The sequence below is a fragment of the Ambystoma mexicanum genome, chromosome 6q (genome assembly GCF_040938575.1).
Source record: "Ambystoma mexicanum isolate Mex_15411 chromosome 6q, UKY_AmexF1_1, whole genome shotgun sequence".
In the NCBI taxonomy this organism is placed as follows: Eukaryota; Metazoa; Chordata; class Amphibia; order Caudata; family Ambystomatidae; genus Ambystoma; species Ambystoma mexicanum.
The window spans coordinates 1,599,356,827-1,599,371,377 of NC_090937.1; the positions used below are offsets into that span (position 1 = coordinate 1,599,356,827).

At 48.1% G+C, this 14,551-nt stretch overlaps 1 protein-coding gene across 4 annotated transcripts in view; it reads left to right on the top strand.

Moving 5' to 3' along the window:
• LOC138516883 (E3 ubiquitin-protein ligase TRIM39-like) overlaps positions 1–13,633 on the top strand; it is a 364,781-nt gene extending 351,148 nt beyond the window's left edge. For 3 of the 4 annotated variants that reach the window (XM_069632331.1, XM_069632332.1, XM_069632330.1), the window contains one exon: positions 11,565–13,633. In XM_069632331.1, the coding sequence (XP_069488432.1) occupies positions 11,565–12,076 (512 nt within the window). In that variant the 3' untranslated portion in view covers positions 12,077–13,633. The remainder of the gene's footprint in view (positions 1–11,564) is intronic. The other variant, XM_069632333.1, reaches the window with a different exon arrangement.
• Positions 13,634–14,551: the final 918 nt, after the last annotated feature.

A 14,551-nucleotide genomic window follows, 5' to 3' on the forward strand; every position in this document is an offset into this window, starting at 1 on the left:
TAAGAGAAGCCTGAGGGTATTCTCCCAAGTAGACCTCGAAAATCCCTTATTCAGGTGGCCAGGGAAGGGCTGGTGCTCTCAGATCCCAACCCTGGGGGTGAACCAGCGAGGGAGAGTCACCTGGGTTGGGGAACCCCTGGATATGCCCGGGGGGAATACCCCAGGTGAGACACAGTATTATACTGGGGAAGAAGGCGAGGAGGACTAAGTCCCTGAGGCTTTTATACGCTGTTCTAAATCTACCTCCTTTCCACCAAATGAATCTCCCTTACCAGAATCCAAGAACCCCTACACATCTGGTAAACCTATTAAGAGCCCAAACCCTGTTACAGTAGGAAATTACATCTCCCTGAATCACTGTTTTCCTGTTGCCTACCCGAGTACTCCCAGTCATTCTTCTATACATCCCTCTGAGTATTATTTCCCGAACTCCCAGTCTGCTTTGACAAAACACTACCATTCCCACAATCCCCCCAGTTAATTTCACCACAATAATCTTGGTAATTCCCCCCGACAGTTCTTCAAACTATTATTTTACGGATCTTTCCCATTTGTTTCACAAACCTACAAATCTCACCCTTCCGAGTTTACCAAACCACCCAGTATAAGGGCTATAATTCAGTATACCACCTTTCCCTATCCTACCCAGTAGGATATTTAGAAACTCTACCCCCTCCCTTTTACGACACAAACACTCTTTCACCTCGTGAGCGAACGGACTAACACCAGAGCCTTGTTTACCTGACGTGTCCCAACACAAGTGACAGGCAGTGTCAGGATATTGAGGATAACTACACACACCTGACTGCCCTTTGTTTTCCCCATAGGAATAAAAGGCAGAGCACGAGAGCACACAAGGCCAAACGTACAAGGAAGCAGTAATTCCGAGAGAGCAGTTCAAATGGAGGAGAAAGGTGGCTAGACATGAAAGAACGACAAGAGGGGAATTGCCTTTGCCCTTTTCAACCCAGACTCACGAAGCCTCCAAGAAAAGAATCATAAGACCGGGTACTATAGCTGGCAAATGGTGTGACAGATGTCAACGGTACACATGGCCCGCCCGCACTGATAGCCAGGGCTTGGAGAAGCAATTGCCGCCGTGGTACCGTCCTTGACTCCAGCGGCAAAAGGGAAGCCGACGAGTTCAGCACAGCTGGTGTGTTGGAGAACACTGATAGCAAACTGGACTGTGATAAACTCAGGGTTACAGAGGCAACATTGTATGAAGAGAAGATTAAGACAGGACGTTCTTTGGTGAAAGAACCTGGTACCAGAGTCAGAGTGGTCCGGCGCCCCTTGGGCGTCCATTCAAATGTCTCTGACTGGTACCCCTCTCATGACGAAAGAGAAGGTATTGAAGTTAGAATCTTTTGTTGTTAAAACTACAAACAACAAGAGGCCTAGGGGTGGCCAGCATGAAGCGTCAAAGTGGTCGTACGAGGGTTAAGCCAAACCCCTTGTACAGTCGAAAGTCTTTGACACGTGGTGAAACCAAGATGAACATTGTGATAATTGAACTGTGTGAAACCTGGCTGGGGGCTTAAGGGAAAGCCTGACTGGGGCTGAGACCCGGACTTAGGTAAAAGGGAAGAACCTAAGGGGTCTAGAAGGACTTCTTGTTGAACTGTGAACTGCGGGAAACGTGAACCCGACAGAGAGATGCTGAGTGAAAGCCAGGGAAAGGGAACCCCCCGCTTTCTGATGAGATTATGAAATTGTGAACTGTGGCAAGTGTGAACCCGACAGAGGGATGCCGAAAGAAAGCCAGGGGAAGGGAACCCCCGCTTTCTGATGAGCAGTGTGATAAAGCTAAGTGAACTGTGTGCTGAGCAAACGTGAACCCTGCTGAGGGATGCCTGCGAATCGTGGTGAGTAGTAATGGTTCCATGTGATAATGTCCCCGCAAAAATGTCACCATGCAAGAATGACGCCGTTTTTTTGTGGCAACATTATCATATGGGGCCTGCGGGGGACACAACCTCAACCCGTCTTTTTAAAAAAATGTTTTAAAGGGAGCGGTGGTCAGCTCTGCAACCCCTGCTCCCATTTACCCCATATTTAGTCCCCTTATATAATGTTGTCTATGCCGTTTCCCGGCGACTATATGTATGGCAACATATTACCCTATACCATACTAATACACCTGTGAACATTGTGATGACAAACATAAACCGACTGAGGGATATCCACAGTGAGTTGTTGATTTGAACCCGACTGAAGGAAGCTAACGTCGAGAGAAGGATCTGAACCCAGCTGAGGGGATGCAAGGCTGAAGAGAAATCACCCGACGTGAAGATTACCGAAAGGAACTATTGTTTTGTTGTTTATGGCACATCAGGCCCTCTGAGGCAAGAGACTTTGCGTAAAAGAGACTTGGCCACAGAAGGCCCTGATATTGGTTAAAGGAACTGTAAGCTCATGCTGGAGAAGCCCAGGAATGTGCTGTGCTCAAGAGTCCCGCCTTGTCCTGTGCTAAAAACGTGGGGAAGGGAGACTCTTACTATAACATCCTGACTTTTCATTTTGTGAACACTTCTTTCTTTTCTTATGAATATTATCCCACACTATTTTGTAGCATAGCGGTAAGGATTGGCAATAGGTTTTCTTAGTATAGGCTATTTTTATTTGACGAGGCTCCACTTGGACTGTATTATTATTATTTGATGGTCGTAGCTTGCTCCCATCTTAGATTTAGGTTTAGATTAGGCGTTTATCTCACCCATTTTACAGTTTAATGAACAGTGATCACTTGTGTCTGTCTTACTATTGCCACCATGAGATCCTTAAATTAGGAACAAGACAATGATGTGCAACATGGGTTTGAACCCTGGTCTGGAGCTTGGAAGCTGGAGAAGTCCAGCATTAACTGCATTATAATATATGTTTGTTAGTGGCAGGATTGGTGGCATAACGTTGTTCCTTATACAAATCCACGCTGTTTCACCAATCTGCACCAGATATTGCATAGTTACCTGTTAGGAGTGTGAGGAAGGCATGGTATCACTGGTAGGCACAGACACAATGGATACAAGTTTTGAAAACCTTTATTTACATTTTTGATTGGGTTTGTAGAATTCTCAACTGGCCATAACTCTAAAATGGGAGTGATCTCGACCATTAAACAATAACAAATACGTCCAGGTCAAAATAAAAAGGCCTATACTAAGAAAACCTAACCTGCTTAGAATAGCAAATGTGTTAAGGAAATACCAAATGAAAATAGTGTTTCAAAAGAAAATGTCAGAATGGCTTCAGCCCCAACTCCCTTCCCAGGTTCAACCTTATGGGGTCTAGAGTTTTTCTCAAACAACAAAGGATGGGTGGATGGTACAGTTCTGTCAGTCTTGCACACTTTGACTTACTAGTACAATTCAACAGTTCAATCTTAGGCTTGCAACTTCTGGTAGATCAATCACTCCGCCCGCCTGCCATCAATACTCAGTTCATATAATCTCAATTTCTTACAGTTCTGCACAGGCCTCCCTCTGCCGTGCTTTGAGCCTGTCCCTCCTCTGCGGGCGTTCCCTTCCCGATGTTTCATCCCATATATCTTTTCACTGTTGAGGACTTTTGAAACTGCAAGGAATTTTCATAGACCTCTGCATGAGCACCGGGACCTCCCCTTCAACAATCCTGCAATTCACAATTTTCTATGGCAGCACCAATGCCTCTTGGTACTTGTAGTTCTCATTTTCTTTCACTTGCCTTCTTGGCCTTTTTTCAAAGTTCTTATATTTCAGTTTTGCCCTCTTGGCATATTTCATAGTTCACAAAATGTCACCTTCCTCTTATTCAACTTTTAAACTTTATCGCGGTTTCCTTTGATCTCCACTTATAACATCTTTCAAAATGTATAACATTTCACAGAGACTTTCGAATGTGCGACTTCATCTTGCAGGACCACTCTGCTACTTTGGATCCTTGTCTTTCAACAATTGTTCTCCTTGTCCGCGTTTTATCGGCATATGCGCAACCTTCAACTTTCAAATTTGTATTTTTCCCTTTAACATCAACCAGACTTGTGTTTCCCTTGATCACTCACTAGCTATGTTAATTGGTTTTCTTTTGTCTCTTTCCAGCAGCTCAAGGTTGTTACCTCTTCTGCTGCTCCCCAATCCCGCTGTTCACCCGAGATGATAGCGGCCTGCTTTCTGGCAACTTGAATGTTCTTTCTTCTGCTCACTCAGATTTTCTCTTCAAGCACTCACGGCCTCCCGAAAGCATGGAAATCTTACCTGGCTTTCTCTCAATCCTTTCATCTGTCGATCAGCCCTTTGGCCTTCCACAGCCTGATTTGCATCAGCCTCGGAAGAGCTGTTCCTTCTCGTACCCAGCCTCGCTCAAAGTGTCCCTATGCGCACCACCTTTTATCTTCACAGCGAGTGCTAATAAGTGACAGGTGTACATTGTTAGAGTTGCATGCCTGACTCTTCCTGGCCTCATTACAGGGACATGGCCAATGCAAGTCAGGTGAGGTACTCATTCTAACCTCATTTTTCATCTTCCTTGGTGCAGTAATTTTGTCAAGGTAAAGTGGGCATGAATAATGGGAGTAGTAGTTTCCAATAAAATAAGTAGGGGTAGGGGTTAGATGGCTTGTGAAAAAAAGGGGATACCATGTCTCGCCATTCCCTGAGGACCCCCCTACCCAGGTGATCCTCCCTCGCTTGTCCACCCGCAGCGTCGAGATCCAAAAGCAATGGCCTTTCCCTGGCCACCTGAGTACGGGATCCCCGGGGACTAGGTTGTGAAACACCCTCTGGTTTTTCACAGGACCCACCGGACATTATTGGCTGCATTGCATTTGGACACCACACCCGTTCCCCGAATATCAGCACAATGTGTTTGTGGGTTTGTGGCTTTGCAGAGCTTTCTTCTCCAGCATGGGGTCTGGCATGGATCCACATGCTCATGAATATTCCCCGTCGTCAGGCTGGGAATCCTCTGTAAAAAAAAAACAGTTTCACTTTCACTTACAAACTGTATTTTTCCTCTAAACCAATCACTGTACTCTGGGTCATACTGCCCCCAGCCAATGATTGCCCTCTCCCTAAGCCCCTCCTCGGGCAGCCATCTTCAGCTTTTAACCACACGTTCAAGTGTTGGGAGTTTTCGAGTTTTGCTCTGTGAGCTATTAGACTTTTTTCATGCTTTTCTGAGAAAAGATCCTATTTTTGTCAAACAGAGCCAGTGTGCTCTTTCTCTCAATCGGTCAACAAGCAGGGATCTGTTTGTCTGAATTTCGACACCACTCAAAGGCAAGAATCGTTGAATTTCGTTGAAGTTTCCAGGAGGCCATTGGGCCTCCTCCGGACCATGTCGGAAGAGAATAAAGAGGGAAGCTCCCTTTTCAAGCTCTGCTCCAGCTGTGGATTGCGGAACGTGTTTGTAGAGGACAAACATCATCAGTGCCTCTACTGTCTCCATCTGGACCACAGGGAAGCAGATTGTGAAATCTACCTCAGGTTCAGTAAGAGAACCATGAAGGGTCGTCAGAGCCAAGACCTCTGCCCTGTGCTCCAAGCAGCGGCATACCTCACCCAGGACCGGCCGGTCTGAGGAGCAGGCTTCTAAGTCCTTTGAAGGCAACCCATCCGTGGGGGCCCGAGGCAAAGCCAAGCACCGCAAGTCCGTTTCCGTTGTGGTCGCCACGCGGGTGAAGTGCGCTCAACTTCACCATCTCCAGCCATCGATCCAGCTCCTCCTCAAAGAGGAATTCAGCCAACCCGGAGAAGCTGTGGGAGAAACCTGAGAAAACGAAGGTTATGTTATGTTATGTTAATCCAACTTCTAAAGCACACAGTCACCCAAAGGTATCATGGTGCTGAGGTGAGAGGATCCTAGTGAAGCCACGGAAACCTAAAAAAGAAGAAGGTGCAAGAAAAGGCGACCGACCTGCCCAAGAAGGCCCAGGCGGCCCAGGAGAAGTTGTCCTTGACGATCGAGATGGTGGTGGCCGCTCTCACGAAGGCCAAAGGGGCTGACTCAGTCAAGGTAGCCCGAATGCACCCAGAGTATCCCTAACCCCGAGGCGGGAGCGGTGGAGATGACACCGGAAAAGAGGATGCCGTCACTAAGCCCAAATCCGACCCCTCAGGATGCAAAAAAGGCGGGGGTGAGGAGGCCTCAGGACAGGCACAGACCAGGAGTCCATACACATGATCCAAGAGGACATGGGGATGACGATGACGGTGGAAACGCTGAAGGGGACGGCGACAGCGGAAATGCAGATGCCGACGACGTTGCAGGGCCTAGTAGGCCTACCTCTACGACTCTGCTGAGAGATGTATCGCTGGGCATCCTTTCGACCCTCCACACACTGGTGTCAGAAATTCAGAAGAGGATGCCGACGACACCGACCCCGGATCAACCTCTGGCGAAAAAGCGGAAGCCGCACCCAACGCTGCTGCATCAACCTCCACACAAGCATTGCGTACCTTCCCCACGAGGGACATGGGGACGGACACTGCCACAGCAACTATGGATGACAACAATGACATTGCCACGGCACGCGGTTTGCCGCAGCCGAGGGCCTCTACAGCGGACAAGGTCGGGTTGTTTCATGCCATGGTCGCCAGAGCATTCAAACTCTTCAGCTGAAAGAAAGAGTTCTTCTAACCCCTCGTCTTCATCCTTCGTCCCTGCGGATAGCGAGGGGAAGACGTTGGATGCCCTGGGGAGAAGGGTCTTCTACTCTGTGGCGTCGACAGTCACGGCAGCCAACGCACTTGCAATTGTGGCCAGGTATGACAGGGAACTGTGGTACAAACTGGCCCCGATTCTGGAGTTCCTGCCCGATGACAAGATGGTGGATGTGATCTCCCTCCTCCAGGAAGGTGAAGTAGCATCGGACCATGCCATCACAGTGGCTCTGGACATCGCAGACACTGGGTTCCGACAGATGGGGAACAGTGTTTGCCTCCATCGTCGAGGCTGGCTGAAAGCCACATATTACCGCCAGGAGATCCAGACAGGGGTTCTGTACATGCCCTTCGACAGGGACAACCTCTTCAGGAAGACCGTCAAGTCCTTGCATGCCATTAAGACTGACATAGACATGGCTCATGCCCTGGGCACACTTCAGCAATACCGCTCTTCCTTTCATGCCTTCTGCGGGAAGCCTGGCAGTTTGTCAAAGGGTTTTGGCAAATGTTCTTTGCTGTTCCTTCAACCCTCCAGGTCCACGACCCAGGAAGCCTACAAAGGCCATTCCAAGGCTTTCGGTATAAGTGGTCAGGGTCCCCAAAATCGGAATGCAGGCACCGAAGCAGGACTGAATCGGCCAGGACGTCGGGCCCCCACCCATGCACCACGGTGGGAGGCCGGCTGGCGGGCTTCGTCAGCAAGTGGAAGAAGATCTCCACCGACCACCGGTGCTGGAAACTCTCACCCACAGACATACCCTGGAGTTTCAGCAGAAGTGTCTGCGGATCCCTCTGGTGATCCGGCAGGAGCAGCATATCCCTCAGCCCCTGCAGGAAGTATGGGCCATGCTAGGAAAAGGGGCGATAGAGATAGTTCCAAGTTGACTGCGGGGCCCAGGAGTCTACTCCAGATACTTCTTAGTAAGAAAGAAGACCAGGGGCTGGAGGCCCATTATAGACCTGCAGCGTCTCAACAGTACCTCAAGTCCCAAAAATTCAGGATGGTCACATTGCAGCACGTGCTCGACCAACTGGAGGAAGGAGACTTCTTGACATTGCTGGATCTGAAGGACGCATACTTCCATGTCCCCATTCACGAGAAGCATCGGAAGTTCCTGTGCTTCGTAGTGCAGGGAACACATTACCAATTCAAGGCCCTCCCCTTCGGACCGAAGTCGTCGCCCAGGGTGTTTACGAAGTGCTTGGTGCCAGTGGCACCCCATCTACATCTCCAGGGGATACACATGTACCCATACCTCGATGATTGGCTCATCCGCATCAAGTGAAGTGAAGTGGCCCTAGACCACACAGAGAGGACCGTTCAGCTTCTGACGGATCTGGGATTCTATGTCAATTATCCAAAGTTCTGATGTGACCTCTTCAAGAGTTCCTGGATGCTCGCTGGATTCAAGTGTCCGGAAGCTTCGCAGACAAGATTCCACTCAATGAGGAGTTCCGTCAAGCAATACAGTGGTGGGGCATCCACTCTGTCGCCCGGGGCACAGGGTTTCAAAACCCCCCATACCAGGAGACGGTCACCACGGACGCTTCACTGCAGGACTGGGGAGCCTACATAAGGCACCTGCACGCCAAGGGCCTGTGGCTGCCGGAGGAGAAGGATCTCCACATCAATATCCTGGAGCTGCGGGCAGCGTTCTGGGCCCTCAAGTCATTCCTTCTGTCCCAGAAGGGCAAAGTGATGAGGATCTTCATGAACAACACCACCACAATGTTCTACATCAGGAAGCAGGTGGGCACCCGATTCTCCAGCGCTCTCCAGAGAGGCGTAGGACTTAAGGCACTGGGCCATGAACCAAGAGATGTTCCTCATCCCCTTTCACCTGGTAGGAGTCAAGAACACCATCGCTGACTCCCTCAGTAGGGTGCGCGCTCCTGTCACGAGTGGGATCTTTGGCAGGACCAGGTAGACTGCATCTTCCTCAAGTGGGGCATGCCCCAGATCGATCTGTTTGCGAGGACGGCAAACTCCAAATGCCGAAATTTGCCAGCAGGTTCCACCAGCCGAGGAGCATGGGGGACACATTTTCCTCCCTGTGTGACGGCCTGTTTTTGTACACGTTCACTCCGTTGACTCTCATGCTGCCACTCATTAATCAACTCAAACAGTGCCGATGCAGGATGATACTCGACGCCCCGGCGTGGCCGAGGCAGATTTCCTACCTGGACCTTCTCAACCTGTCAGCGTTGCCTCTGATCAAGCTGCCAGTGGTCGCAGATCTGATCGAAGGAGGCGCAATCCTGCATCACGACCCAGGATCGCTGAACCTGAGGGCCTGGCTCCTACAGCCGAAGAGTTAGGAGGATACGAGTTGCCAGCAGACTGCAGGGAGGTCCTTGCCAAGGCCACAGCGTCATCGACTCTTACGTGCTACGGGCACAAGTGGAAGCATTTTGCTACGTGGTGCTGCTTGCAGAAGATCAATCCTCTGAGAGTCACGGCCCCACAGATTCTTCCATACTTGTCCTTGGCCAAGGCAGGACTGCTGCACACCTCTATCAAGGTGCTTCTGGCGGCTATCTCCCGCTACACCAGGTCTCCAGGACGATCATCTCTGTGGTCCCACCGTCTCGTCAAGGAGTTCCTCAAAGTACTGTTTTGATCTTTCCCGTCGGTGAAGGCTCCTGCCCCGGCGTGGGAACTCAACGTGGTGCTGACGAGTCTCATGGGGGGCCCCCTTCGAGCCTATGCATCAGGCCCCTCCCAAGTTCCTCTCGTGGAAGACGGCTTTCCTCGTGGCCATCACCTCTGCCAGGAGGGTGGGTGAGATCCAGGCCCTATCCTGTATCTGTCGTTTCACAAATCGAGGGTGTGCTACCGACGCACCCCTACTTTATGCCAAAGGTTCCGTCGGAATTCCACCTCAACAAGCCTTTGGTGTTGCCTGTGTTCTTTCTGAAACCTTTGTTACCGGCTGAAAGGACTTTGCACTCGCTGGACGTTACTCATGCTCTGATGTTCTACATGGCATGTACGAAGAGTTTTCGGAAGATGTCTCATCTGTTTGTGAACTTTGGTCCTGTGAACCATGGGAAGGCCTTGTCCAAGGCTTCCATCTCAAGGTGTCTCTCCGGCTGCATCACGCACTGTTATTGGTTGGCTAACTGACCGCTGCCTGGTCGTCCGAGAACCCATTCCACCAGAGCGATCATGGCAACAACGGCGTTCCTGTCTGGTGTGCCCCTGCTGGACATCTGCAGGGCTGCTATTTGCAGGTCTATGCACACCTTCACGAGATTCTACTGCATCGACAGAGATTACAGGGAAGAGTCCAGGGTCGGCCAAGTAGTGCTACGCAACCTGTTCACTTGAAGGTGAGCTTGTTCCAGAGGTAAGAGTAATTGCTACTGTTGCGCCTTGCCACCCCCCGTGGTTGTGTAATGTTGTACTGCTATGTAGTCTTTATTCTTGAGCATGTGAATCCATGCCAGACCCCATGCTGGAGAAGGAACAAGTTACTTAACTGTAACTATTGTTCTCCAGCATGGGTCTGGCATGGACTCACATGCGAACCATCACTCCTACCCCTCTGCGGCTCTTCTTGGTCATACTGCCACTTTACGTGCTTACCAAATCTAAAGATGGCTGCCAGAGGAGGCGCTTACGGAGAGGGCAGTCATTGACAGGTGGCAGTATGACCCAGAGTACAGTGATTGGTTTAGAGGAGAAATAGAGTTTGTAATTGAAAGTAAAACATTTTTTTCTTTTACTAAGCATTCCCGGGCTGACGACGGGGAGTAGTCATAAGCATGTGAATCCATGCCAGACCCATGCTGGAGAACATTAGTTACAGGTAAGTAACTTGTTCCTTCCTTATACAATTCCACACCGTCTCACCAATCTGTACCAAATGTTGCATAGTTACCTGTTAGGACCCTCAGGGCATTACAAGCTACATGACATTTGGACACCCCACCCTTTCCCCGGATTTCAGCACCTTCACACATGAGACGGTTGCCTGAAATCGTCAAAACATCAATGTGGTCGTAGAAGGACTGGTCGTGATACGAGGAACAAAACTTGAGGTCCAGGTCCTAGGATGCATGGTTTCCAGGATATTTGCACTACAATGCCCTGCAAGGAACTGCACCACGTCAGGGTGAGAAGACAGGTGGGGAGAGAGCACAAAAGATCCCAGTCTGCAGCGGCACACAAAATCTCGCCTGCCCCCAACGTCTGCTCCAAAGTATGTCAGCCAGCCACAAGCGTCCATTCTCAGTGCAGTTTACTTCAGGGTATAAAGCACATCAAACAATAAGCAAATCGGAACAGCGACCTACAGGATCAGTGTTATCATGTCTGGCTACAGAACCCCTTCGGAGAACGGTTACTTCTGATAATGATCAATAAAATACAATAAAACTAAAGACAGTGTTAAACCACCCTCCCGCTCAACATTAGAACATCTTTTTTGTTTCTTAGATGTAGGAATGCACAGCTTTTGAAAATAAGAGATACGAATATGTGTGGTGCCCACCTGAGGATGTAATAATGTGCGCTTCTCACCCCTTTCCTGTGAAATGCGCATAAAGTTTTGTTTTTGACCTTGCTGTGTATGTACATAATACAATATCAGTATGATGCACTACTGTACCCAATTCATTTCCCTCCCCCAAACTGGGATGGGAAAGTGTTTGTTTTCTGGACCAGGAGCGTACATGCAGATTTCCAGAAAATACTGTATGCAGTATTTTTAGAAATCTGCATGTTTTATTGTTGGTATGGTGATAGAGTTGTAGTTGTGCTGATTTCAATTCAAAGTAATGGTAATTAACTCATGTGGCAGGCAGGTCAACAAATCCCTCAAACTCATAATGAGTCTTTAACTTTCCACAGTGTCTGATCTAGTCACATTGTCTCCGTGTTTCTAACTCCCTGTGGTTTTTCTCTTCCCTCTGCAGTTGCGGTGACTCTGGATCCAGGCACAGCGCACCCTAAACTCATCCTGTCTCAAGATCGGAGAGATGTGCAATTCACAGACAGAGTACTACTACGCTTAGACACCCCAGGCAGATTTACTTATTATCCCTGTGTGCTGGGGAGTGAGGGGTTCACTTCAGGGAGACATTACTGGGAGGTGCAGTTGCTGCAAGATGGGAAGGGATGGGATGTGGGAGTCGTGAAAGAATCTGTTAACAGGAAGGGCAAATTGGACTGGTCCCTTAATGGGGGTCTCTGGGGTATGGACTGGTATTTTGAGGCGTACGGAGCTTTCACTTTCCCAAGGACTCCTTTGTTCCCGATTGAGAGGCCCAGGAAAGTTGGGGTGTTTCTTGACTATGAGGGGGGGCGGCTGTCCCTGTACAATGCTGACACAGCAGAGCATCTATTCACTTTCACAAACGCCTGCTTCAGGGAAAAGATGTTCCCATTCTTCCATTTCTGGCCAGGAGCAGAGATGAGCATGGTTTAAAAGCTGCAGATTTTCATTCAATAAGCGCCACCCTCTGTATGTTCCTGAACTCTTTGGACGGTCGTTCGAAGGAATTGCATCTGTGCATTTACATCTTTATGCATTTTCATTAACTGCATGTGTATCTGTGCTTTGACTCTTTTTTTTAACAGAGGTGTTATATTCTACACATATCCTTTTTTAATTTCTTCTGCTTGTTCCCTAAAAATGTGACGTATTTGCAGGGAGGCAAATGCAGTAGCTGCAAATGAACAGATGTTAAGACATGTCACAACACACAGTAACCTACCTGTGTTCTGGGGGCTGGCTGCCACTGATTGTGGGAAAGAAAGAGTTCACTATGCCAGACGCAGAGATGCACACTAACATTAAACATGGCGGAAGTGTTAGGGTGATATCCTACTAAACATTTAAATGAATGTAAGAATTGCTCGAACAATGGAATTTGGCAGAGATTGGCAAGAACAGCAGTGTGTCATCTTGTGATGAATGCAGGGGGAGAGGGAGGATTGGATCTTTACATGAAAGTAAAGTTCCCGAAATGCTGCGCGCCTTGCAAACACCCCTTAATAAACATAACCCTCCCTTCTATGCATGGGATGTCTATTCCTAAAAAAGATCAGGAAAGCAGCAGAGCGCTGCAAAAAAGAGGGGGATTTAAGTGTATGCAGAATTGATGGTTAGATGGAGGGGGGATATAAGCAGGACTGGGAAAGAAGATAAGTGGGCCTAGGAATTCACTGATCACATTGCGCTGATTGAAGAACAAAGTCTAATTTTATGAAGTGTATGAGAGAAGGATCCGCGTTCAACTGAAGGGGCTGTTAAGATGGGCCCAATCGATAATCCATAATCTAGAACAAGACAAACTTGGGGAAAGTTGAATAAATAAAAGTGCATGAAAAGCCCCAGCTTTATTCACACGTGAACGGTGTGGCAATACAGAACACAAGCTTTTACACTATATTTTCATCACAGATGATGTCATAGTGATAAAATAAACCATTCCTATTACCTTCTTCTAGTGGCCGAAAAGATACAAACCCTACATATTCTATAGGTGAAACTACTACTATTGGATTCCCTTACTCTTCCCTTACTCTTATCATTGTTCCCCTGACTTTAATATCAGCTTGTCTCTCTTCCCTCCTCCCCTTCTTGTCTTCTCCTTCCTCCCCCTCCTCTACTCTATTAATTTGTCGCTGACAAATTTGCATCGTAGCGTGTCTGTTATTCCCTTCTCCCCTCTCTTATCCCTCCCTCCCACCCCTCCTCTTGTTCACCTCCTGCACTACATCAATTGCCGTCAGGCATAGTAATGTTACTGCTTGTTTTGTTCTCCTCCTTTTCCTTTCCCTCTTGCCTTATTTGTCTATGCACTTGCACTATCAGAAATGTCGTCAGGCCTATTACGATAGTTATTTTTCACATTCTGTATTGTTTCAAGGACTTTTACTGAATGTTACTGTATTTTCCCTATGTTCCCTCCCTCCTTGAAGCACTTTGAAACACATTGTGTATAGGCGCTATATAAATAAACAATCAATCAATCAATAACTGATGGCTCCTCTTAACTTTATTCTACTGAACAATGTTACATTTCATACTATTATACCATTGGTTGGCACGGTAATACACTGGCCAACCTTGCGGACACAAATCGGATTGGTCTGTGTTTTGCTCATTCAGCCTTGGCACTTTAATATGATGCCAGTATGTGTGGTGAAGAAGGAGCGATGGACAGGCTATCCAAATCGAATTTTAAAAAATCCCTCCCTTGCCGTTCTCAGGTTGCCATGTCATCACTGTCTCTGGATGGACCAAGGGAGTTGCAGATGCACTATCTAATTGCCCTGGAGTTAATGATCACTTGTTCCAATCACGTGTTAGAGGATCACTGTTCCATATTCATTTTCATTTATTTATTGTATGTGTCTGCTACTTCTGTGTTCAAAAACTGCTGAGAACAGTAAGCATTCGTTGTGAAATTGTTTGGCATGGTAATTACTCACACCTGTGGCTGCTCACTGTTTGCCCTTCCTGCTGTAGCATAACCTCTATATGTTACTGACCTCTTATCCAGTACCCCTGTCACATACTCGCACCCAAACCAATTAATGATGCAGACTAGTGTAGTACTTAAAACTTCGCTGCTATAATGCTCTTAATTGCTTCTTTATATCTGCTTGCCTGAGGTAGCCCCCCGCAACATGAGGTGAGGCTTTCCCAGTCTGTCTAATCTTACCTGTATCTGATTTATATGCTGCCTGAGGTAGCCCCCCGCAACATGAGGTGAGGCTTTCCCAGTCTGTATAATCTTACCTATCTGATCTATATGCTTGCCTGATGTAGCCCCCCTCAACATGAGGTGAGGCTTTCCCAGTGTGTATAATCTTACCTGTATCTGATCTATATGCCGCCTGATGTAGCCCCCCGCAACATGAGGTGAGGCTTTCCCAGTCTGTCTAATCTTAC